The 23,813-nt window shown below is 42.2% G+C and overlaps 2 protein-coding genes across 2 annotated transcripts in view; one reads left to right on the top strand and one right to left on the bottom strand.

Annotated features, from left to right (window-relative positions):
• The window catches only part of rttn (rotatin), a 29,029-nt gene extending 18,330 nt beyond the window's left edge, over positions 1–10,699 (bottom strand). The window contains 17 exon segments of the mRNA XM_063912677.1: positions 295–434; positions 896–1,012; positions 1,945–2,073; positions 2,354–2,480; positions 2,565–2,677; positions 3,179–3,391; positions 3,637–3,804; positions 4,669–4,784; positions 5,003–5,193; positions 5,756–5,924; positions 6,075–6,225; positions 7,794–7,908; positions 8,078–8,168; positions 8,306–8,404; positions 8,521–8,716; positions 9,665–9,852; positions 10,578–10,699. Of these exon segments, the coding sequence (XP_063768747.1) occupies positions 295–434; positions 896–1,012; positions 1,945–2,073; positions 2,354–2,480; positions 2,565–2,677; positions 3,179–3,391; positions 3,637–3,804; positions 4,669–4,784; positions 5,003–5,193; positions 5,756–5,924; positions 6,075–6,225; positions 7,794–7,908; positions 8,078–8,168; positions 8,306–8,404; positions 8,521–8,716; positions 9,665–9,852; positions 10,578–10,608 (2,354 nt within the window). The 5' untranslated portion in view covers positions 10,609–10,699.
• A 5,877-nt stretch (positions 10,700–16,576) lies between these two features.
• On the top strand, positions 16,577–21,880 carry LOC134884202 (suppressor of cytokine signaling 6). Its single transcript, XM_063912910.1, has 3 exons — positions 16,577–16,924; positions 17,363–17,432; positions 17,846–21,880. The coding sequence occupies exon 3, from the start codon at positions 17,972–17,974 to the stop codon at positions 19,583–19,585; it is 1,614 nt and encodes a 537-aa protein (XP_063768980.1). The 5' UTR covers positions 16,577–16,924; positions 17,363–17,432; positions 17,846–17,971; the 3' UTR covers positions 19,586–21,880.
• Positions 21,881–23,813: the final 1,933 nt, after the last annotated feature.

Here is a 23,813-nt window from a genome sequence, read left to right as displayed (position 1 = left end):
TTGACCAGGGCTTGTCTCCCGGCCCGGGGTTAATTTCAATCTCTATCAATATTCAGAGGCTGGGACTGGCTGTTTGAGGCCTCACAAAGCACAGAGAGGACTTGATAAGAACATCAGCAGACAGATGGTGGTAATATGTCTATCACTTTACGTGTTGTAAAGCAGACTATTAAGACCTCCAGGAGTTTATCAAACATGCAGAAGAGACATATCATCACAGACACACAATCCTGATACCCAAACACAAATAAACCCAGAGAGACACAGAGACAGAACAAAAGAGCCCAGACTCACGTGGGTTGTTTGGTGAAGAGGAGTCGCAGCGCTGCTTTCAGTTTGGCTTTGCTCGGAAATGCGTCGTCTCCTGCCACGTCCGACATGTCACTTATCAGCAGGACACAGTTTCCCAGCGAGTCTTCAGTGCCGGCATAGCCCTGCAACACACACACACTCAATTCTCAGAAAGCTTTGGCAGACAATGCACCGAACAATGGGGAATTCCGGCAAAGCAGCACAACAGTAAATAAAATATGCATCGCTTTGATTATGCTTTGGTTTTCATTTCGTCTCCTGTTGACATGGCAGCTCATCTCTGAATGGCCTCCTTGAATTGAATCACACTTGACAGCCTAGTCAAACTCTCATGTATATTCATGAAGTGTTTCCAGGCTCTCTGTTGCCTGAAACTCAACAATTAATAAAGCCTTTTCTCCCCATCCAAAAAAGGAAAACAATACAACACAGAATATGTAAATGAGAGAATAACTACATGTTTCTACGCTCAATACGCCGTCTTTGTGGCTCAAATTGATCTTTTGATCGTCGTTGTTTTGATCGTGGAGATCATGCAACACTTCCTGCAGCTCCAGACCTACAACACATCTAAAGAGAGTACCTGTAACACGGGCATGACCGGGTGAAGTGCCTCGTTGAATCTGTCCCAGGTTGCTGCTGTCATCATCAATCGTCCTTTGAGCAGGAATAGCAGAATATCCTTGGCGGCGTTGTTCACCTATAGATCACAGGTAAACTGCTGAATTCACAATGACACTGCTGACTAAACATTTACCAGCAAGCAGTGAAAGGGACAGACGATTAAACTACATGACACCGGTGATCCCTGGCGCGTTATCAGGAGCTCAAACTCTCGTACAGTGACATAGAAAGTACTTGTGTTTGATTACATGGTTTCTTATCAACACATTGAGAGAGAACATGTCATTTCAGCCTCTCGGGGTCCCTAAATCAAACAAAAGATGGACTTTGGTGACGTTGTGAAGTAGCGTGGGATCATGGGAGTTTGTCGTTGCACATGGTTTTTATCTGGAGCATAATTATCCGCAGAGTTCTGTTGAGTAAACCAGTAAAACTATTAAAGTAAAATCTGTGTTTTTCATCCGATACTGTTCAAGAGACAGAGGATTTTGGGTCTGTATGCTAGTAGCTACCGTTTGCTCAGCTTGTTTCTCAAATTACAAACATGTGATGACTAACATCCTTTATCCTGTTGAAAGATGGAGTTAAAAACTACCAAAATGTCAAAGTGTACGGGAACAATGGGGCTAAAAACTGGACAAAAACTCAATTAGTGTCAGCTTTTGGCAGATTACGCTTATTGTGTGTCTAATCTGTGTTGATGGTGTCTAACATATGTATATATTACTCACCTTTTACTCCCCCCTCTTTTTTCTTTCTAGGCTCTTATCTTTTTACGTTATATGTTCTTGTTTATATTCGCACTGTGGGACTGCCAGAAACCGTATTTCAATTTTCTGTATGTGTAACACATGTGGAAACTTTGACAATAAAGTGGACTTTGACTTTGTGCATGTTTAAAAACTACCTTCATTTGAGGAATATTATATATTTAGAAGAAGAATGACTGCTCCAAAAAGTGTAATTGGTTCTGTGGAGCAGATGTGTAACAGATGTGTGATAGCGTACCTTCTCTGCAGAATCCTGGAGTCCGAAAGCAGTGATTTCGTAGAGCACCCTGTGGTGGATAAGGAAGTTGACTCCGCCACAGGCCGCCGCCGCTTCCTGTCTTGCCGCATTCTGGATGCCGAGGCAGTCCTAAGGGTGTATGTAATCACACCAAAGCACATCATAAATTATCGGCGTCCTCCCGCATGCAGGAGTTCACTTTAAAATGTAGCAGCGTACTCCAGATGGCGGTTAGTAAAACGAAAGTCTGATTTCAAATGTCAAGTGGGATTTTTTTTATAGCTCGCTGTCACACATTCATCCATCTTCATCAGGGTTTTTTACATACGGGTTCCCGGCAAACTGCCTTAGTAACCATTATTTCATCCATGAACCTGGATTTAAGTGTGTGTTGGATGGCAGCTCTGACCTTGACCAGGCGTAAAGTGCATTGGTATGTTTCCGCCCTGACAGACGGTAAGGGATGGGACAGCAGCTTGAGGAGGAGCTTCTGGCTCTCCCGTTGGAGGAGGGGGCTGGGATCATCAAATGTCCACCTAGTGATGGAAACCACAAGACTTTAAAGCATGCATTAAAACACACGCATCGACATGAGTTCACATTGTGAGGTTTGAACGTACAGGTGGGAGCAGATGTGAACACACTCCCTGACGACTGGGAGGTGTTGGTGAAGCGGGAGGCCGTTTATCGCCTGGTCTGCCAGCTCCAGCAACTCCAACCAGTTCTTCTCTCCCTTTATGCAGAAATAAATAAATGAGCGACGATAGAAACATCAATGTGAGTGATGGGCTAAACAGGTTAGCGACAGGTGAATATGTGGAAGAGTGGTTTTTGATTCAGAGCAATGCCTCATCCTCACAATGAGCAGTTTATCAATTATTCATCTCTGGAATTCTGGAAGGAAATGAAGACATCCGTTACGAAGTCCCATGCATCTCGTCCACTTAAATTCAAGTCATCTTGTGTTCAGTTGTCATGACTTCTCAGTACAACCTGCCTGTTTGACACTGCATATGCTTAGAAAGTGGTGAGGATACTGCTTCAATTCACGTACACTTTTTCCAGTCTTTGTTCCAAGTTTCCTTCTACAATTCAAGGTTGCACATGGGGTGAAATTGATACACAAAGACCCTCTTGTGCGTGAGGTATCCCCTTAAGAAAGTTGTGTTGTATATCTGTATAAATATTCCCTGCAGAGCTGCTTTTGCTCACTGTAAATAAGGGACACGCTTACCTCCGCCTTTGCTTCCTTCATGAAGTTGCAGGTGGACTCCATCCAGAGGGCGCCGCGGGTCACCCTCCTGTACAGTTCGTGGCTGTCCGAGTTCACCTGCTCCAGGTAGGCCACCACTGCCTCATGCATGCTGGGTAATAAACTCCCCAACGACGTGTCCAAGCACAGGTGGAAGATAGCGGTTGCTGTCCTTTCTGGGAGATGTTCGCAAGCCTGTGTGAGGAAGAGAAGACTTAATTCTCTGGAGGAATCACAAAAAAAGGCTGGTGCATTTCTCCATTTATAAGCAGTCCTGAAAATGTAATACAGTTTCAAGGGATAAAGTTGAAAACACTGATACTGTGTACATTTCCATATGTAAAGTCTGAAAATAAACACTGTAAGCGGATTATTTAATAGTCATTATCTTTTGATCAGTAAAGGTGGTTTCCACTATGTTGTGATTTGTGCACACACACCTTCTCAGGAGGGAGGATGGTCTGCAGGAGTTTGATGGTGAATATAGAGACGGCTGTGTAGGCCATCCTGTGATGAACCTGAGCGCTGCGGGGAATATCTGCTGCAAAGCTCTGATGGTGGCTCAGGATTTCCCCCAATAGCTCCATGCAGGCTTGCAGCTTTTCCTTCTAAAAAGAGAGAACACACACAGAGACAGAAATGTAGACAAAAGCTCGGCAGACAAACACAGCACCACATGCACATTCTCTCACACACAGTCAGACACACACACACAGCTTCTGGCTGCGAGCCAGGAGAAAAATTGCTCGTTCCAGGGGTTAGCAATTGAATGTAATCAGATTTCAGGGTTATTTTGGGACGAGATACAGATCCACGCTATCTCAGTGTGAATAAATTGGAACAATCTATTCTCAGCCACTTTGTTCCAGAGAGCAGAAATTAAACAATGGACGGTTTCCACCAGCAGGGGGCAGTAGATGTCCTGTGCATTGCTGCGGCTGGCAGGAGCAATTTCGGCTGATTCCCAGAGGAAAAACCTCGAGGTCTGGCACACCAAAGCTGCTCTCCACATAAAGATGACAAACCAGTTCTTAGGCTGCAGCTCTGGGCATGTATTAAACAGCAGGGGGCCACAGGGGCCGGGCCCTGACAAGTGTATATGTCCCCCCGCATAGGAGCACACTCTTTACAGTCAGGGAGGATAACAAATGTCTGTGCGTGATACAGAAACATCGTGCAGTGTGTAAACGGAGACATTTACTAACCCAACATTGATTCACATGAGAGGTGTGCATGCATGTGAAGCTCTTTGTAGCTTTATATAATTCAGCTCCATCACATGCCTCTACTTCTCCTTGACAGTGCAGCACTGTATGCCTGTGTGTCGCTGGCAAATTGTCTGGTGGCCAACTCCCCCCCCACACACACACACAACCACCCCCCCACCCCACCATCACCACCAGTACCCCTTCAGTGAAGTGTATCCATTCATCTAGATAAGAGGCTTTGTCGTGAGTCGTGTTTTGACTTGCCAGCTCTGTCCCCGCCAGGCTGCGATCGTCCCACACCAGCTCACAAACGCTGTCCCCGAGCAGGAGGACGGCGTCGCTCAGCAGCTCCAACACACGGTGAAACACGTGAGGAACCTCTGGGAGAGAAGAGAAGGAGAGAAGAAACTGAGAAGGAGACGTAGACTAAGGATAGGAAGTGAAGGTAGTCAACGTGGCGTCAAAAGCTTGGCTTTTTGGCCGTCTCTTATATGACTTAAGAGGTACAAATGAAACACATTTTAAGGTGACCAAAATGTTTTACATCATACGGTTTTGTTACATTTCAATCTAGAACTGTACCGGGTTTATATCTCACCTGTTTTAAGCAGCGGTAAGGCATGCTCCATGGTGGCGAGGGTGAACTGAGCCAGAGTGAGCTGCTGTAGCTGCAGCTCCAGGACATCCTCCACACCCAGGTCAGGAAGCTCCAGATGGGCCACGTCTGCAGGGGACTGTGGGGTCTGCCAGGGGGCCTGGACTGCTGATCCACCTCTGTGTGAGCTGCCACTGCATGAAGACAAATGTGAATTCATGATCTGAGCTTGGACTACTCAGATACAAGCAGTGACGTATGATTTTCCCATCATGGAAATCAGGAGTGATTTTTGAATATTTCAGAGCCGCTAGAGGGCTGCTGTTGATGTTCATATTAAAAAGAATAATGTAATCCTCCGCTGTCGTTCAAACGTCGCTTCATCTTAGTGTGAGGGCTGCAAGTGTCACCAGCTATTTTGTCATTATCAAAGCCACTAAAATCCCACTGTATGTTTCGGAAAAAGCAGAAGACTATCGTGTTGAGTTCACAGTCTGATGAACAGAATTGACAACAATGCTGAATCCTATCAGAACGATATTGCTACAACAAGAAGACAGACTCCATTTGTGCCTCAGAAGTGTGACAGCAGGAAAACTAAGTTAATCTCTGCTCTCTCTGCCAACATGATTGCTAAAGACGTGCAAATAAAGAGAGGCTTAGACAGCAGGAACAGCTAGACCTGATGTACCCAAAGCGAGGGAATCGTTTCTTTGTTGTTGACACAGTAAAATGGAGTTGCCTGCACACACACACCTGGTGGAAGCTGCGTCTCCATCCTGCCCATCTCCCCTGGCTCTTTGGCCGGTGCGTCCCACCACAGAGGGCCGAGGAGAGCACTCGCCCCCTGGGGAGGAGGCCTGGGAACGCTGCGTCCCCCGAACCTCCTGGGAGTAGGAATAGGACGAGTTCTGGGACACTGGATCTACAAGGAGAGAAAAACAGGACATAGAGGCACATCAGCTGCACAAAGAGTTATTATATTCAAGAACGACACCTGAGAAAAGTGTTTGATGTGTGAGAGTACTTGAGATTCAGCCATAAACAAACGGCTGCCTCTCATACGGCGTGCTACCTTGCTTTGTGGAGAAGAAGCTTGGATCCTGATGAAAGCGGAGTCTCCTCCTCAGCCCCACACACAACTGCCTCAGGCAGGAGAGACCCTGCAGGTGGAGGAACCTCGCCTCACCTTTACCTGAACCCAGCCTCAGCAGGGACAGCAGGTTCTGCAAACACAAGACCAGATCAGTGAAGTACTGTCACTGGGAAGCCGGGATATAGAAGGTTTTTCTGAGGAATATGGGATGTTATTGAAATGGCAGATACTTGTGCAGCTCTATATACAAACAGAGTACTGCATTAAAACAGGACCTAAACACAGACAGAGGGAGAAAAGTTCTGATAAAAGTTTGAATTAATTATTGAAGCAACAATTTGTTCTGGGTTCAGTCTCTCTGCCCACTGGTGCTAATGATGGCATGTCTCTAAATCCAAGTCTTTTAATTTAGCCTAATAGCTCCAGCTACTCGGAGGAGGGTCGAGGAAAGCCACACGAGGAACAGCGCTTCGCCAGAAAGATTTCTTTGAGATGATGAGACTGCTGGGTGACAGTATGCTAATGCTGCCTCGAGACCGATGTTCCACTTTATTAGCAAAACTGTAATGTTCACAGTGGGGCTAAATCACGTCTCCTCCAATGCTTCGTCGAAGCCTGTAAAAGAAGGGCTCAGATAACAGATGCACTTTGTTGCTAACAGTATGCATCAATAAATGCATGGATTTGTGAAAGCATAAATAAGCAAAGAACATATGTAAATTAAGAATAAGATGGGGTTCACTGTGGATTTGAGTCAGTCGGCTCCGTCTGAATTCAGTTACAATTAAACATCCAGTTTTGCATGAAGTAGTGTGGAGCTGCAGAGAGGACAGTTTAAATTCCTGCAGACAACATGAACCACGTCTACAGAATGTCTCGTATTTAAGGAAGCATTCAGAGGAAAGCAGCAACAATTGCACCAAGGATTTTTAAACCCTGCAAGAGGTGCATCACGATCACGCTGCCTGCTGAAGCACAGCACGACTCCAGAGGCCTCCACAACCTCCAGCAGGATCAGGGACACGGAATTATAAATCGGTGTTTTGATCAAGGACATTATTTGACAGGTTATTATTGTGACACTGGCTTGAATGAGCATCTAATACATTATAGGATGGTTCACTCTGCAGCTCAAGACAATGGTATTTAATTGAAGTGAGTAAACAAAAAAATGATAGCCGTGATCCAGCCTCCGTTTTTGAGTCAAGACAAATCAAATAAAGGTATTGCCTATAAAGAAAATATTAAAACAATCAGCACAACTCAAGTCAAAGCCACTCCTGTGTGCAAGTTGCAAAATACAAATCACAATCCTCGTCCCTGAAGTTGCAAAAACACCAGAGTTTCTGCTGCTTCATTAGTCATAGTTTATAATAATATAGCGAGTGGACCTGCCGTTTATGAGTCATCCATCTCTCTGTTTATCCCTGTTAGAATAGAATCCAGTCTGCAGTGTACCTCACACACTTCACTGATAGAACAGAGAATTGAAACACTCAGCTTTATAATCAAAGGCAGTTTTGGTATCACAGCTGCACGCTCACTCCCTTTCTCTCTCTCTAAAGCTCTCATCGTGCAGTAAAAGCCTTTAATTCAACATCAGTTCAAGGCATTTGTGCTGAAGTTTTTCAGCTCACATCAGTATAGCTAAACATAAACGTATGCACATGAATAATACTATTGGTCATGTGTTGATACCTGCACAATGCTCGGTCTTTGCAGGAAGATCTCTGCAGGGAAGTCTTGCATAATGACGTCACACAGAAGTTCACACGTGGTCCGCACCAAGTTAGGGCTGCTGCTCCTCAGAGAACTGTTGATAAAATACAGTTAATACACAGAACACATGCAACTTTTATGAAGAGTTGGCACTGATTGTTTCTTATTCTGGGTAACTTTAGCACAATTCCTACCTGAATTGAATCTCTTTGGCATTTTTACCATGCCTATGTTATTTGTTGGATACATGTACTGTCTCTCACCTCTCGTTGGATGACAGTATGTGTCTGTCTGTGTTCGTTAAGGTCAGCCATGGGAACACAGAAAACTTGAGACACCTCACTGACTCGTGCACTGTAAAACACCGAGGGATAAAACATAAAAAACAGACAATTATTGCCTTTTTATTTCGCGCTTCTTTCTTATACTGTTCTCAGCCTATACTCATAGCTTTAATGTCTATATTTATCATTATGAGCTCTTACTGGTACCTGCTATCTTCTGAGGTGGCACATCTGTATGGCTTGGCATGCTGTTGTGGAAATATCCCATTTTAGGACAATGGTCTTCAGGTGGAACGTCTGCAGGTGCTACAGCAGAGATGGCATTTATTTTCTCATACTTAAAGCACCAAACTCTTACAATACTCCTGCATGAAATGAAACATGATGTGGTTTGTAGCAGAGAGGATCCAAACTTGCAGCACCTGTTGGAGTTGGAGTTGTGTTGCGCTGTCCATGCGTAGAGACTGTTTTGTGACTGGGGAGTAGCGGCGGGAGCAGGAACAGCTGGTCCAGGGTACCGTCAATGACAGCTCGCAGGCTGGGCTCCACGTTAGAAGACAGCTGAGTGAGGAAGTCCACCGCCCCGACGTCTCTGAGCATCTGGGCTGCACTCGGATGCTTTGGAAGACAAAAATAAAAAATGAAATGAAAATCTATAATTCAGTGTAATGTTGGGTGTAGCTGTCAAAATGTCACTGTGAAAATCACTCTGCATTTACACCCAAGCTGATACTCAGGTACATTTTGTATCTGAAGTGGAGGACATTTAAAGGGGTAGTCCGGAAATCTTGAAGGTACTTGGAGAAACAGGAAGTAAAGTAAAGTGCTTCTGGAAAACATTTTTAAGACTCCTAATTCAATCAATATCAGCTAAAGTGAACGCTATATTTAGAACATTTCCACGGCTTTAATTCAGGTAAGACAGCCTTTGCAAGAAATTAAATTGTTTTCGATGTTTTCTTCAAAGCCAACAGTCTCCATTGGCAAAACAGTCATTCAAACGTGCACAATACAGGAGTTGCTGCTCGAATACTGACTCTAACAGTTAGTGTAGTAACATCACAACAAAACCAACCAACCAGTCGATGCTAAGGACAGGAAAATACCTAAAAATACTGGTTTTGTCAATAGAGTCTGGTTGCTTTGACGATAGCATAGATAACTACGTTCCTGATTGGAAGAAGCTGTCTAAAAATATGTGCTATACGGTTGCAATGATATAGATTTTATTTGGTGTCTCAAATACGTTTTCCAGTACCCCGATCCCCTTTAACATGAAGCTAATAAAACCCCACTTTAAAATGTCCAAGCTATCCATTTAAGCCTGCCATGACACTTCACCACATCATAAATTGGATATGTATTGATACTACCTGACTTAACTGGTTTTAGCCTTGTCAAAGAAAGCCTGAACTCAAAACTACTTCATAAGTTTATCAGCATATTTGGAGAGTTGGTAGGCTGCTCCTGTCTAGCTCCTGTCCACTTGAGGACTCACCTTGTAATATATATATATTTATAAACCAGCTAGAAATATATCCATCGTTCAGCTATAAGTGTATCTACCTTTGATAAAGTGCAGAGCAACTCAAGGACTTCTTCCTGCATCGGCACCTCGGGGAAGTTAAACCACTCGAGAAGAAACACAAACAGCATCTTCTCCTGCACGATGTCCGAGACGGAGATGAGGGAATGGTCCAGCTTACACAAGATGTTCTTCAGCGCTCGGACTCTTATCTCCACCAACGAGTGGCCTGAGGACGAAAAAACACAGCGTTGAGACGAGACTTTATAGCAGTGGACTGTTGTATAAAGTATATTCACTGAAATATGATTTTGAGGTAGATGTTATGCTACTTCAAACTTCTATTTCACTAAATCTTGGAAGAAATTATGGTACTTTTTACATTGTTTTGACAGCTTTGGTTATTTATATTGGTTAAAATGATTTGCTACTTCGAAATATGAAAAAACTAATACATTAAAACAACTAAATTAGATCAAATTAGCTCCACATTACCAACTGTGAGAGTCAATATCAATTATTCTTAAATGGACCTTAATGCTAAATGAGTACTTTAACTTTTGTTATTTTCAGTACTTTGTTATGGCAATAATGTTGTGCTTTTTGTACAGAAAGATCTTGAAAACAGGGCTTTTACTTGCAGTATTTTACAATTTAGTATTGCTACTTAAACCTCAGTAATAAATGAGTACTTTTTCCACATGTAGTTGTTTTTAGCTAATGACAGCTAGCTTACTTTGTGTTAAAGTTTACAAAAGTGAGATGACATTTGTTTCTGTTAGCTTAAGTTAGCTTCAACATTAACCACAACTTTACTTACCTAGATAAGAGAAACCAGATGAACAGACAGTGTTATTGTTAGCTTACGTTAGCATGCACGTAGCTAATACAACACACTTTGTTTACATCATTAAAGTCAGGCACTTTAGCTACTTAGCATTAAGTTTAGCTTACCTATTTTCTTTATAAGCGGAGATAACTCCATGTCCAATCTTCCTGTGTAGAAACAGGTTAAAAAAAACCTTATATAATATCAGAGGTTGGTCAGTTTTGTGAGTGTTTGTCAGCCGGTGTCATGTCAACAGTTCTGTGTTCAACAAACGCGCCTTCAGATCCACTTCCGGCCGGTGGACCGGGGTGCGTTCAGGAGCTACAGCTGTGTAGGAAAAACCGACATTCAAAAAGTTATTTTTATAAACAGGGCACAATCTTTCAGAGAAACCCTGCTAATCAGCCCTCTTTGCGTAACCAGATCCCACTCAGTTATTTCCTTCACACTAATTCACTCATTTGCAAATATTGTTTTTAATTGAAAAATTGTCTAATGTCAATGTGTACATTTTGTAAATCTGATAGGCTGGCTTATCATAATGCACACTGCCTTCAATTCTGTATATTTGTTTACTTATATTGTGTATTCAATATACTGTGTATACTTTACAGATGCATCCTTCATATTTAATATGTACTGTCTATAATTACTGTGTATTATTTTTGTTGGTTATTTTATTTATTTATGTATTTCTAATTCATGTGCAATGTGTTATCTACAAGCTGCTGTGGGTAATTCCCTAATTGGGATCAATAAAGTAAATCTTATCTTGTGTTTAAAACCAACATGAAAGCAATGCACGTCAAATAAGACAAAACATTCACTGAAAAACAATCTGTCCTCATATTTTAATACAATTACAATAAGCATTATTAATTCTCTGTGCCGTATTTAATTTTACCTTCTGATAATATCCTCATGAATCCAGACTTTCTCTCAACAATGTTTGCGAAATGATGTGCAGTAGTTTGCCTTTTATCTGATCTTTAAAAGGTTGTGTAAACATGCTGAAGTGAATTTTCTTGTCAGGATCATTAGTGTTTCAGACATATTTCTAAAGCATTGAAGGCTTTTGCATTGCTGGAATACTGAAATACGTTTTGACAGCAGCAACACTATCCTGTCATTAAATTAATCTTTTCAAACCTTGACGTGCTCAAAAATCAAAGTGGATGTGCACCGCCTCTTAACACGAGAGCAGGCATAATGTTTCATACTCTGTGAGTAAGTAAATCCAATTACACCAGATCTCACACTCGAGCTGTGATGTCGATGTGATCAGCCAACAGGGTGATAATTAACAAACTTAGCAAAAGATATTTGATATGATAATAATGTAACAGCGTTCCAGAAATCCTGAGAGACATTAGCCCATAATTAATTTGGGCGTGCACTACAGTATGTATTCTGCCACCTAGAAGAGTTTGAAGGGGTAGAAGAAAAAATGTGTTGTGTTTTTATAATCCATATCTGTTGAACTTGTGCTTACATAGGTACATGTCGTCAATATTCTCCTTGGTGAACATTCATTTTAGACACTTTATATTTTCCCTTGTTCATATGGACGGACTACTTTTAATGTTACTTGTTATGAAGTCTCAAATAGACACAAAATCACCAAAAACAGATACAAAACAACAGGAAACAACCACAGAGAGATGCAAAACGTCTACAAAATGATGCAAAACAACACATAAGATACACCAAATAACCTAAATAAAATTCAAAACTACAACTGGGTCTTGATATTAATTAGAACGACCACAAATAGACAAAAACAAATCACTATTAGAATCTACGACTCTTGATCGAGGGGTACTGGGATCATGTATCATATCGCTGCACAATTAGCCAAATATTCAAATCCTAGATGCTTCAATAGATGGGAAATCATTTTACAAACACATCCCTTTAACTTAGTTTGAAATGTTTGCAAAGTTTTGCAAATAGCAAGAATTGTAAAGTGTTGTTGGTTGGAAACAACAGCACAAGTCGTATTGATGGACCTGCCAAAGGGTCAATTGACCTGTGGAGGTTAAGAACTCAAATTCTCTGAAACAGTGCGTAGAGCTACGCAGCTACAGTTGCACAATAGTAATACAGACTCTGACATCCAAACAGCTGAGGAGGTCTTCTTCTCCTGCTGGAAAAATAAATGGCCTGAGGTCAGACTAGCAAAGCTGTTGAGTCGGCTTCAAACACTACATCCCATCCTTTCTGTTTGACAACCACTGTGTGTCTTGGATCATTTGTTAGCAAAGGCTGCAGACAGTAAGCAGAACTTCACTTTAAATGAATGAAATCATGATGTATGCTCAGCCCTGAGATGGGTTTCCCCCAGAAGTCTTTTCAGATGTTTGCCCCCCCATGTTCTGAAAATGACCTTTGTCTGTGTTCCCTGTAAACATGTTTGAAGGACTACAGTCTTCTGCACTTTTCAATATTTAATTGCTTGTGTTTTTGAAAGCAATTTAAGGATTTGTAATTCATACACACAGTCTGTCATTTATTTTACATCAGGCTAAATTACTCATATGCCAGAAAGACCCTCAGGCTGTTAATGAATGCAAGCCTGATCTCTGCGTGGAAATCATGCCAAATAAAACATTGTGAAGCCAGATTTACTCTCCAAAATCTCTGGACTAGCACGAGCCGGCCAACCTGGAGAGAAGGCATGGAGCAATAACCTGCTGATGTTTCATTTACAGAGGCCTTAAAGAGGTACACGCTGCATAGCTGGAAAAGTAGTAAAATGCATCGTTTTGCTACAGACAAGCTTAAGACTCATTACATTTATTTGGATTTAAACTATCCATAAACACCAGTGACACGACACGACACATACACCAACCACACTTAAATACACAATAAAAAGGAAGAAATAATAGTCAAAAATAATTGCATTAATGATATCTTAAATACATTTTTAAATATAATAATAATAATAATAAATAAATAAATATAATGAAAATAATAGTAATAATAAAGATATAGTGTAGTAATAATAATAATAATAATAATAATAATAATAATAATAATAATAATAATAATAATAATGATATGTTTTGGAAAAATAATAAATTAACTAGGTGTTAATATTAAGTAAGTTTCCCAAAGGCTGCCTTGCAAATTGATTGGTTGCCTCCAAAGCATTTCCAGCATTAAACAAGGTCAAATCTGCTTCTTAATGATATCATTATTGTAGCTGTCCAAGATTCACCGCCCCATATGGTGACAAAATACAAGGAGCTGCTTCCAAAATTATTAATGTGAGCTCAAGGATGATGTTACAACAGACCTGAAGAGCATAAGCAAACAAAGGCAATTAGTTTATTGTCTTAACGAGGCGGCCATTTGGATTGAGCTCTATAGCTGAGTCGTTGCATTGCATGTATGCAGCTGGTGCAGCACTACTTATTTAAATCATATTTGAAAACTTTTAACCTGAGGCAAGGAGTGATATGATGGACTGATTAAGCCGCGAGGCATTCATTGATTTTTAAATGTTGCAACACTAAATTGGGGAAAATGAATATATTAATGCAGTGAAATCAAACTGGATTATTAGTGTGGACTCTCCATCCTTCTCATAAATGCTCAGTCTGTGTTTCTGCACAGCTATCCCTGAAACAAAACCCAGCACTCCCACTGGTGCTGTCACAGTTTGACATGCCTGCTACCCGTCTTCCGCTCCACTGCAAGTGTTGAGGATATGAGCGTGGGCACCCAGGGGCCCCCAACTACCCCCCTCCCCACCTGACAGAGGAGTCAAGTGAGTCAAACTGCAGCCGGCGCAGACATACTGTAAAAATAATTGACGACTGATACGGCATTGATTTGAAATTAAGATAGAGAAGTTTCACCACAGGTAAGCAGGAGCCTACTCAGTGTTGCATCTAGTTTTCAGATTTAGATTTTTGACTCGTGCTTATACATACATTCAATTATATATTGATCTTGGGGTCCGTGGTGTTTGACGACATGATGCAGAAACATATCACTCTCTAAGATTGTATTCATGTGAAATCAGTGGTCAAAGATCACTACGTTTACTCAAGCCCTTTGAAGTACTTGATCTTTACATGCATATACACATTTTTTGAATTGGATGTGTTTACAATAAGGCTGCCACAATACCAGATATTTTGATGCCAATACTTTTGACTTAATAAACATTTTAAAGCATGTTACTGGAACAGTATTTCTACGCCGTGGTATTAGATAATCTGAGTACTCCTCTGCACCTGTGTGAAAGTGAAGCCGCCTGCAGTTGTTTGATCTGTTTATCCTGTGATGACACGCTGTAATGCCCACAGCTGAACACTGATTGTTTTTCCTCTCTGGGAACAAATATGAAGCAGGCTAAACTTTGTTTGTCAGATCTAATTTAGCTTGTAGAAACATTGCATCCTTGCTTTTCCCAGTGTCCTTGGTGCTAAATGTAAGAGCTGACATACCCCCACCCCCCCTGCGTCGACACATCAAGTGAAGGCAGCCTGATCAGCCCTAATAGGGCCGGGTAATTAGAGTCTCTGCATAAAGCCTGTCTGCACACAGCGCCCCTAAGCAGGCTGGGGAAGGACTGCCATACACTTGACAGTGTGGAAAAACAATGTAATGTTCAGTATATGGACCAAATTAGCCTGGCACTGGTAAACACAATCTACTTTAGAACAATACTGACACTAATTAGGCGACCAATGTTTTGCTTCAGAGTTCAACTTTTAGTTGCTGCATCAAATAGTTGGAGAGCAAACTTGATGTTTCCGGAATACAAATGAATAAGACCTTCCTGCAGGCCGAGCACACAGTGGGGAATGGAACTCATGAGTATTGCTCTACAGCAAACAAAGCCTAAATGGTTTGCTTCGACCTGCACAGGAGTTATCCTTATATTATCTTATGAACGCTCGAACATATAGGCTGCGTTTAAATATCATATATGCAAAGATTGACTATAAAGAACTTGACTATTGTGAATATATGATTTCATGTTTCAAAGACCTTCAAGGCTTGACTTGAGATAAAGACTAGAATACATATTGATGATTTTTTAAATGCTTTTAGTCATGCCACCCATCTACAGGCTCCTTATGGGACTGAAAAACTCGGATCCTGCATTTTAAAACCACTGTCTGGGAGAGTGAAGCAGCACCTTAATAAAAATAATCTTTAGTCATTTGTACAAAATAAGTTCAGGTGGAGGCGATGGGATTTGTATGTCTCTGCTGCTATAAGAGAACTGAATCTTTCTGCAGCAACTACTTCTTGAAGTTTTGCTACTTGTTCAGTCTTTTTCTCTCAATTCATTTCCATTTCTGCATTTCCTTTACAATCACATAAGACAGTACACAGTCAGCCATTGATTTAGCCAGCACGTCTTTCTGTCTTTGTGCAGCACAGGTTTACAGAACATGCATGTTTTTGCAAAATCTTGCTCCATGCTGCATTGCACAACCACTTCCTTCTATTTTTAGCCACCGTGTACGAGCAGTTACAGTGAAATGTTATGCTTAATAGCATTCAGGTGGCCAGTGTTTTTCACTTCACTGCCACTAAATATTGTGCTTCTTGCAGGTTCTTGATTTTACAGGAACAATAAAAGAGAAACACATTAAAAAAGACATTAGGCATGTGTAAAACATACTTTCAGATTACATTAATAAGACCAACTAATATAGTAGTTATAATTAAAATTCTTTTATATCAGGATCATTTAAAGGAGTTAATCAGAACACCTTTCCTGGAAGCCAATGCAATAAATCCATACAATAATATATTTTAACCCATCTCTGTAATAATAACCACATTATCACATTTGACATCGAAAAACACTTCACAGTTCAGGTCTGTTTTTAAAAATATGGGATGTCAGCTGTATTTAATAAGTTAGCGCATGTTTTTATTCATTACAGTGCACAAAACAAAAGATGTATTCAGGTAATTATTTGTTTATGTATCTCAAATAATTTGCAGATTAGGTGAAATGATTTTGAATGCTTTCATGTTTGTTTGAATGCTGTACTATTATTGTTCTCTTTTTCTGCATTTATTTAATCAAATGTGCAGTGTTTGGGTGTCCTGCTCAGAGCTGTGCGTCTGATTCGCTGCATCTGAATCTGCTCCCACAATTCAACAGGCAACAAAGGAAGAAAGGAAGAGAGGCCGAGAGCTACACACTGTTAGCTAACCTGGACACACAGGAATCACCTTATTGTGTCTCTCTGGTTGGAAATATAGAGCTTTGTGTTTAGAGAAGAACCACACCTGGCTTTATAAAGGCGTTATACCTTTGTCAGTGTTCAGAGGGATGACCAAAGGGGATGTTACGACTGCTAATGCAAGCTAAAACTAGCTAAGCTAACTAGCTAATCGTGCAGGAGCGACCCTTCATAAACGTGTTGTTTTTCGTGACAAATGCCCACATCTCTGGGTTATTTTATCTGGTAATACAAGCACAATTGACCGGGTAAGAGACAGTATATCATGCATGTTTATATATTTGCTTTTAAATGTTTATTTACTTTGAAAGTAGCCATGCTACCAAACTAGCTATTAGCATACAAGCAAGCAAACGTGTGTTTCACGGACAAGCTATATCAAATAATAACCTTGTTTTCTTTTATTATGAGCTCAAAGATTAGGGTGAACCGATCACATTGTTGTTGTTGCTGTCAGTTTTATAGTAGTGTCATTAAAGGGGCTAACTGAGAAGCGAAGCTAAGCTAAAGGCATGCTGTTGTGTCTGTAGGCCTTGTCAGGTCAGGACAAAACAGGCTCGAATTGATTGTTTTTATTCTTCGTTTTGTCCAGTATATCTACATGACATGTGCTATTCCCTTTTAGAAAATCAACTGTTAATCCTACATGTTTGACTTTGCGTATAACTGGCTTTTGTGTTTTGCAGCATCAAATGAAAGGAGGTGGAAGTGGAACTTGACCCATTCAACTGAGTCACCATTTTCCTGCACATAATGGTGAGTAATCAGATTGCAGCTGTCGTCGTTATCAGCTTTATTTAGGAGCTGAAGCTGCACATGTCTCTAGACAGGCTGCTGTTTTATTTCCAGATTCCAGGGCTCTCCTTTTTGACAGATGTCAGAGAATATTGGTATATTTTGCTGGCTGTTTAGAGCTGATTTATAACTTGTTCATATGAAAAAACATGTAATTTAAGAATCAAGTCATCTTTTTCCAGTAATTAATCAATCAAAAATGCCAGACATGTTCAGCTTCCTGCTCCTGAACTCTGTGTATGTGCTGCATTAATTAGTTTTAAGTGACTTTGTGTGTATGAGTGCATTATGCTGTTATGCTAACCATCTGGTGGTGTCTTTCTTAGCAAACACTTGTATAACATCTATAATCTTGTGTGGTCTTCTGTCTGCAGGGTGTGATGGCTCCACTGTATGCATGACTTGTTCCGTGTGGCCTGATGGGAGGACGCTGTGGATAGTACTTTCATCGGGATACCAGGAGAGCCAACCCATGCCCCCGCTTCGGAGGGCCTGTCAGAATGAAGAAGATAAGCCTTAAGACCATCCGCAAGTCCCTCAGCATAAAGGGCAAGGAGGAGGGCGACTTCGTCATGCTCCAGCAGCCCTCGGTGACGACAGAGTTTTCGAAGGAAGAGTCACTTTTTGGGGGCTGCTACACCAAAGAGCTTTCCGGCTGTGACCTTGGCGGCGAGGAGGACAAAGGCGGTCAGAATAAGGCCCGCACGAAGAGCGAGGGCCTGATGGGATCTCTGAAGAGGAGACTGTCTGCCAAGCAGAAGGCCAAAGCAAAAGGCAGCTCCTCCGCCATAGGCTCTGTGGACGATGATGAGGACACCTTCTCTTCCTCTTCTGCGCCCATCGGCTTCAGCGAAGTGAAAGCTCAGAGACCCCTTAGATCTGCATCCCTGCGGAGCCACCATTACAGCCCATCGCCGTGGCCCCTGCGGTCAGTAAACTCTGAAGAGGCGTGCATCAAGATGGAGGTAAAAGTTAAAGCCATGGTTCACTCTCCCAGCCCGAGTCCAAACCTAAACGGTGTCCGGAGGGAGTTTCATGACTTTCAAATGGAAGGGCTCTTTCAGGAACAAGCTGAATCCTTAAAGAACCTCCAGCAGCCTCAAAACGGGGAGCTGCATCTGAATATTGATGAAAATGACGTGCCTGTGGTGCTGGGGTTGACTCCCCAGGACTACATCCAGTACACGATGCCTTTAGATGAGGGAATGTACCCCGAGGGGTCCCACTCCTTCTGCCTGGACAGCTCCTCTCCTATGGAGGTGGTGACTGAAGCCGACAGTGCGTCCCTCCACGCGGACCAGGGGCAGGAGGAGCATGAACTGGTGAGTGGGCTGCCTCCAGACCTCTTCATGGAAACCTCAGTGAATAGTCTTCTCCTCGGTTCTGCCGGTGTGATGCTCCAAAGCTCCAGAGGAGAGGTGCCCCCTCCCCTTTCTCCACTCCTGCCGCCCATGATTAGCAATGTTCTTATTCCACGGACGTTTTCGGGGTTCAGCTCTGCAGACAGCCAGGTCGCCGAGAGGGTAAGACACCACCTCAACTTCGACCCGAATTCAGCTCCCGGGGTGAGTCGGGTGTACGACTCGGTGCAGAGCAGCGGGCCAATGGTGGTCACCAGCCTGACGGAGGAGCTGAAGAAACTGGCGAGGCAGGGCTGGTACTGGGGCCCCATCACACGCTGGGAGGCGGAGGAGAAGCTGGTGAACCTGGCTGACGGCTCCTTCCTGGTCAGGGACAGCTCGGACGACCGGTACCTGCTCAGCCTGAGCTTCAGGTCGCAGTGCAAGACTCTGCACACCCGCATCGAACACTCCAACGGACGCTTCAGCTTCTACGAGCAGCCGGACGTGGAGGGACACACGTCCATCGTCGACCTCATCGAACACTCCATCAGAGACTCGGAGAACGGAGCTTTCTGCTACTCTAGGTCTCGCTTACCGGGATCTGCAACATACCCCGTCAGACTAACCAACCCAGTGTCTCGGTTTATGCAAGTGCGCTCCCTGCAGTACCTCTGTCGCTTCGTCATCAGACAGTACACGAGGATAGACCTTATCCAGAAACTGCCCTTACCGAACAAGATGAAAGACTACCTGCAGGAGAAGCACTACTGAGGACGCAGAGACAGGACGGCGGTAGCAATTTGCACTTTTGTGTTCAGTTAAGAGATTTAAACAAGGTTTACAGACGACCACGGTTTGGAGACGATGGGTTCTGTTGGCTCTTGATTTCTGTCAATGTTCAGTCCTCCATTCCACTGCTCTGGGTTTTTCTCCACGCTGGTTTTCGGAGGCTCTACTCCCAGAACAACATAGTCCAGCACATAATCGATTGCAAAAAATATAGAAGAGGTATACAGCCAAGTTGTCTTAGATGCATACACTAAGTGCAGACATAGGGATGTAAAGTGAAGTAACATCCAGCTGTTCAAAGATTATCGCCATTTGCTTTTAAGTTGAGCCTGAAGGGACAGTTCCTTTAATTTTGTCCTCCTAATTGTACATTTAAAAGACAATTTCAATTACGTTTTTACATCAAGTGTTAAACCTCCTGCAGACTGACACATTCTGACCTTCTCTTGCTTTTTATTACTCATGTTTTCTGCATAACCAGACTGAGAATAAGAAAATCATTCTGCATCCATACTATGCAACCAGTCAAACATAGGACACACTTCACCAGATTTTTGCTAACTCACTAAAGTAACTGCTTATCCAGTGGATGCACTCAGGTATTATCAGATTTTTGAGTTGTTTCCTACCTTCAGTTGTACAATCATGGACTTTTATAAACATCGATGCTTATTGCTTAAACAAAAATACACTACCGTTATCAATTGAAAATACATTAAAACCGTATAAATCAGAGCCATTTCCACACCATGTTCTTGGAAGAGGTGTCCAAAATGTGCCAGTCTGAGAGGGTTTGAGGAGAGGAGTTTAAATAGTGTGGCTGCATGAAGCCATTTTGTAATGTGCAAACCTAAAGGTACTGACAATGCTGGATTTTTAATGTGCTGTTTGTAAGGAACAGCATCACCTAGATGTGTAAACCTTTTTCTAAATATGTTACCATTTTAAAAGTTAAATCTGTGTGCATTAGGAATGTTAAAACCGCAGCTCAGGCCTAACAAGTGTTTCTGTGATGCTTGTGTCTGCATGTAGGAAAGGAGGAGCATGTGGGAGGAAACGTCACAGCTTCGAGGAGCAATGCAGCTGTTTAATGCACAATTGCATTTACCTAAGGCAGGTTATATGTAGAGAAAAGTGCCCGTAATTGACCTAAATCAGGATGTAGTTATGGCTGTTTTCTCTTAAAACGATCTGGACAGAGATCAGAAGATTCTTGGAAATATTGTGAGATAACGTCGTATGATTTTGGAAAGTCAGGGTCAAGTCCTCCTCGCCATCTTGGAGCGATGCCAGGGTTAATCACGGCTGCATGGCATCATATAGGTTTATACTACATTTTTAACCATAGCTTATTCACACTGTCCCCACAGATTGTCTGTACTAAAGGGAAGAGCACAGTATGCATCGCAAGTGCTTTACAGAGATACTATGACAGGGAATTTCACACAATGAATTTCTTTTTGGAAAACGGTCCCGCGGACAAATTTTGGTAGGTCGTTAGCGCATAGTTTTAGAAACGTGTCTGAGGAAGTCTAGCACAGCAGAATTAGATAGGAACTTTGAACGGTGTTGCATGTTTAAAGACTTTTTGAAGCTTTGAGTTGTATAGGGCTGAAGGATCTAGGTCGTGTGTTTGGCTGTGTAGAGGGAAGGCTTTTCAAACATGGGCTGGACATTCTGTGTAAAGCATATTCTTGTCTTCGTAGGATCCCGTCTGCGAGTTTGTTTTGTGACACTTGCCATCTGGGGGATTGGGCTGTACGCTTGTTATTTGAGGTGATCATTTTATCTGCAGAACAGTTTCAGAAAGCATGAGAATCACAAAACTACATTTGTCACATTTTTTGCACTTGAAAATTCTCCACTGACGAGCTCGGATCCACTCCTGCCTCGAGTTGTCCTTCAGATGGCAAGGAAATAAAGTCACACGCTCGTCCGTCTGTGTTCATATAACTGTTTGGATCAAAAAGCAGACTGTTTTTGTCATATCTTGGGATATAAAGGGTAAGGCACCAGCGTCATATCAAAGCCTCTGCTTATGCTCAAAGGAATGGGATCATGGAAACAACATGGATGTAAATTTGACTTTTTATTTCCTGTGTTTGTTTCAGTTGAAATGTGAAAGTGAAATGTTAGTCTTTTTTAATACAATGTTCCTTTTTAATTGAATTTTAATTTGTCAGATTTCGACGCGCAGGAACCAGTGTTGCTGCTGGGACTTTTTTCTAAAATACTGACATAGTTTATGACTTATTGCCTTCAATGTTTGATTCCAGAGGTTGATGCTTGTTCCGACTGCTGAAGCGTTTTGGATTAATAACGGCACTTAACAAGCAACAGCGTTTTATTTTCTGCGTCTCCGTGAGTGAAGGTGATTGTTTACAACATGATTTCAAATTTCCCTTTTCCTGTTTTTGTTTCCCGTCTCTCACTCTCACACGAACATCTTGGTACAATTAGAACTTTCATTTTAATGTGTTATACACATTTGTGCTGCTTTATATGGATATGATTGCCTTTCTTGTATTTAACAACGGGGGAATTAGAATGTCACCAACGTAGATGTATGTACACACAATGACTCATCGTCTTGGGAGAGCGACGCAGATTTGTTAACAACGGCAGTCGGTTAAAGGAGCATTAGTAGCAATTAGCAAACCCTCTGTAGAGTTACCAGTTCACTCCAGTTTACATCAACTTTCCAAAGTAGATGGTCTTTTTGTATTTTTCTTTTGGAAAAAAATCAACAGTGATTTATTGCACACTTTGGATACAGTTCAAGAGTTTTTTGTATCTGCCAAGTATAAATTATAAATAAAACTATATTCTAAAAAACTGTTCTGTCATCCCTCACTTCAGACTGCATGCACGGTTCAAGTCATGGCAAATCTTCAGTAATGCATCCAATTACATTTTTATAGGATGACCCTGAAGGCAGCATCTCCCTTGTTCTATAATGTTGGGCTATAAAGGAACTACAGCACGGTCACATGACTTCACCTCACCACCGCTAAACTAAAGGAGGCTAATGTTGGACTATAGAGGAACTACAGCACGGTCACATGACTCCACCTCACCACCGCTAAGCTAAAGGCGGCTAATGTTGGGCTATAAAGGAACTACAGCACGGTCACATGACTCCACCTCACCACCGCTAAGCTAAAGGAGGCTAATGTTGGGCTATAAAGGAACTACAGCACGGTCACATGACTTCACGTCACCACCGCTAAGCTAAAGGAGGCTAATGTTGGGCTATAAAGGAACTACAACACGGTCACATGACTTCACGTCACCACCGCTAAGCTAAAGGAGGCTAATGTTGGGCTATAAAGGAACTACAGCACGGTCACATGACTTCACGTCACTACGCTAAACTAAAGGCGGCTAATGTTGGGCTATAAAGGAACTACAGCACGGTCACATGACTTCAGGTCACCACCGCTAAACTAAAGGCGGCTAACATTGGGCATGATGATGTTTAGTCGTCTGATTTAGACTTTATTGTAGAACAAAACGTTGACATATCTATAGCTTGTCTTATTTCAGGCTTACAATGAAATACAAATTCAGAAAACCATTGACTTCCAGACAAGGAAAACAGAAGGACTCATTCCTGCACCCCTCTATTTGCAGCCAATCCCAAAGCTGTGGTTCCCTTATTTACAAGATAATCTTTAAAAGCATCCAAGTGAGGCGTAGTCTTCCAGCCTCACTTTACTTTAGTCGACTCTGGAGGAAAATGAGTGATTCCCGGAGGAGGTGGGGGTGTCAGGTTTGGACTGGGTTGTGCTGAAACACGACCCGCATGATGATGAGGAGGAGGTCGGGTTTGTTAACTACAGCGTCTGACAGTCCTCTCCAGCATCTGAGGTGAAGATACACAACTGTTTACTCTTGCAGGATGTTTTATTCATGCTGCTGGTCGCATGTCATATAGAGACGCCTTAAAAGGTCTCGTCTCCACCTTCCTCTGCTGCTTTTTTAAAACCTAATTTGCAGCTTTTCAAACTCTGAATTTAGTGAAGGAAAGATTTCACTTTGCTTGGAGCTCCTCATGACAGGACTCAGCAGGTTTAGATTTGCAAACATTGTGATATTTATCCCGCTCACTTTGCCACCCCGGATGTTGCTCCTTACCCAGAGTGCCCATGGGGAGCTGTCAGGTGATGAAATGTTAAATATGTTGCTGTTCAGCAAAAAATAACATTGA

The sequence above is a fragment of the Eleginops maclovinus genome, chromosome 21 (genome assembly GCF_036324505.1).
Source record: "Eleginops maclovinus isolate JMC-PN-2008 ecotype Puerto Natales chromosome 21, JC_Emac_rtc_rv5, whole genome shotgun sequence".
NCBI lineage: Eukaryota > Metazoa > Chordata > Actinopteri > Perciformes > Eleginopidae > Eleginops > Eleginops maclovinus.
This window is presented reverse-complemented; position numbering and strand designations above follow the sequence as displayed.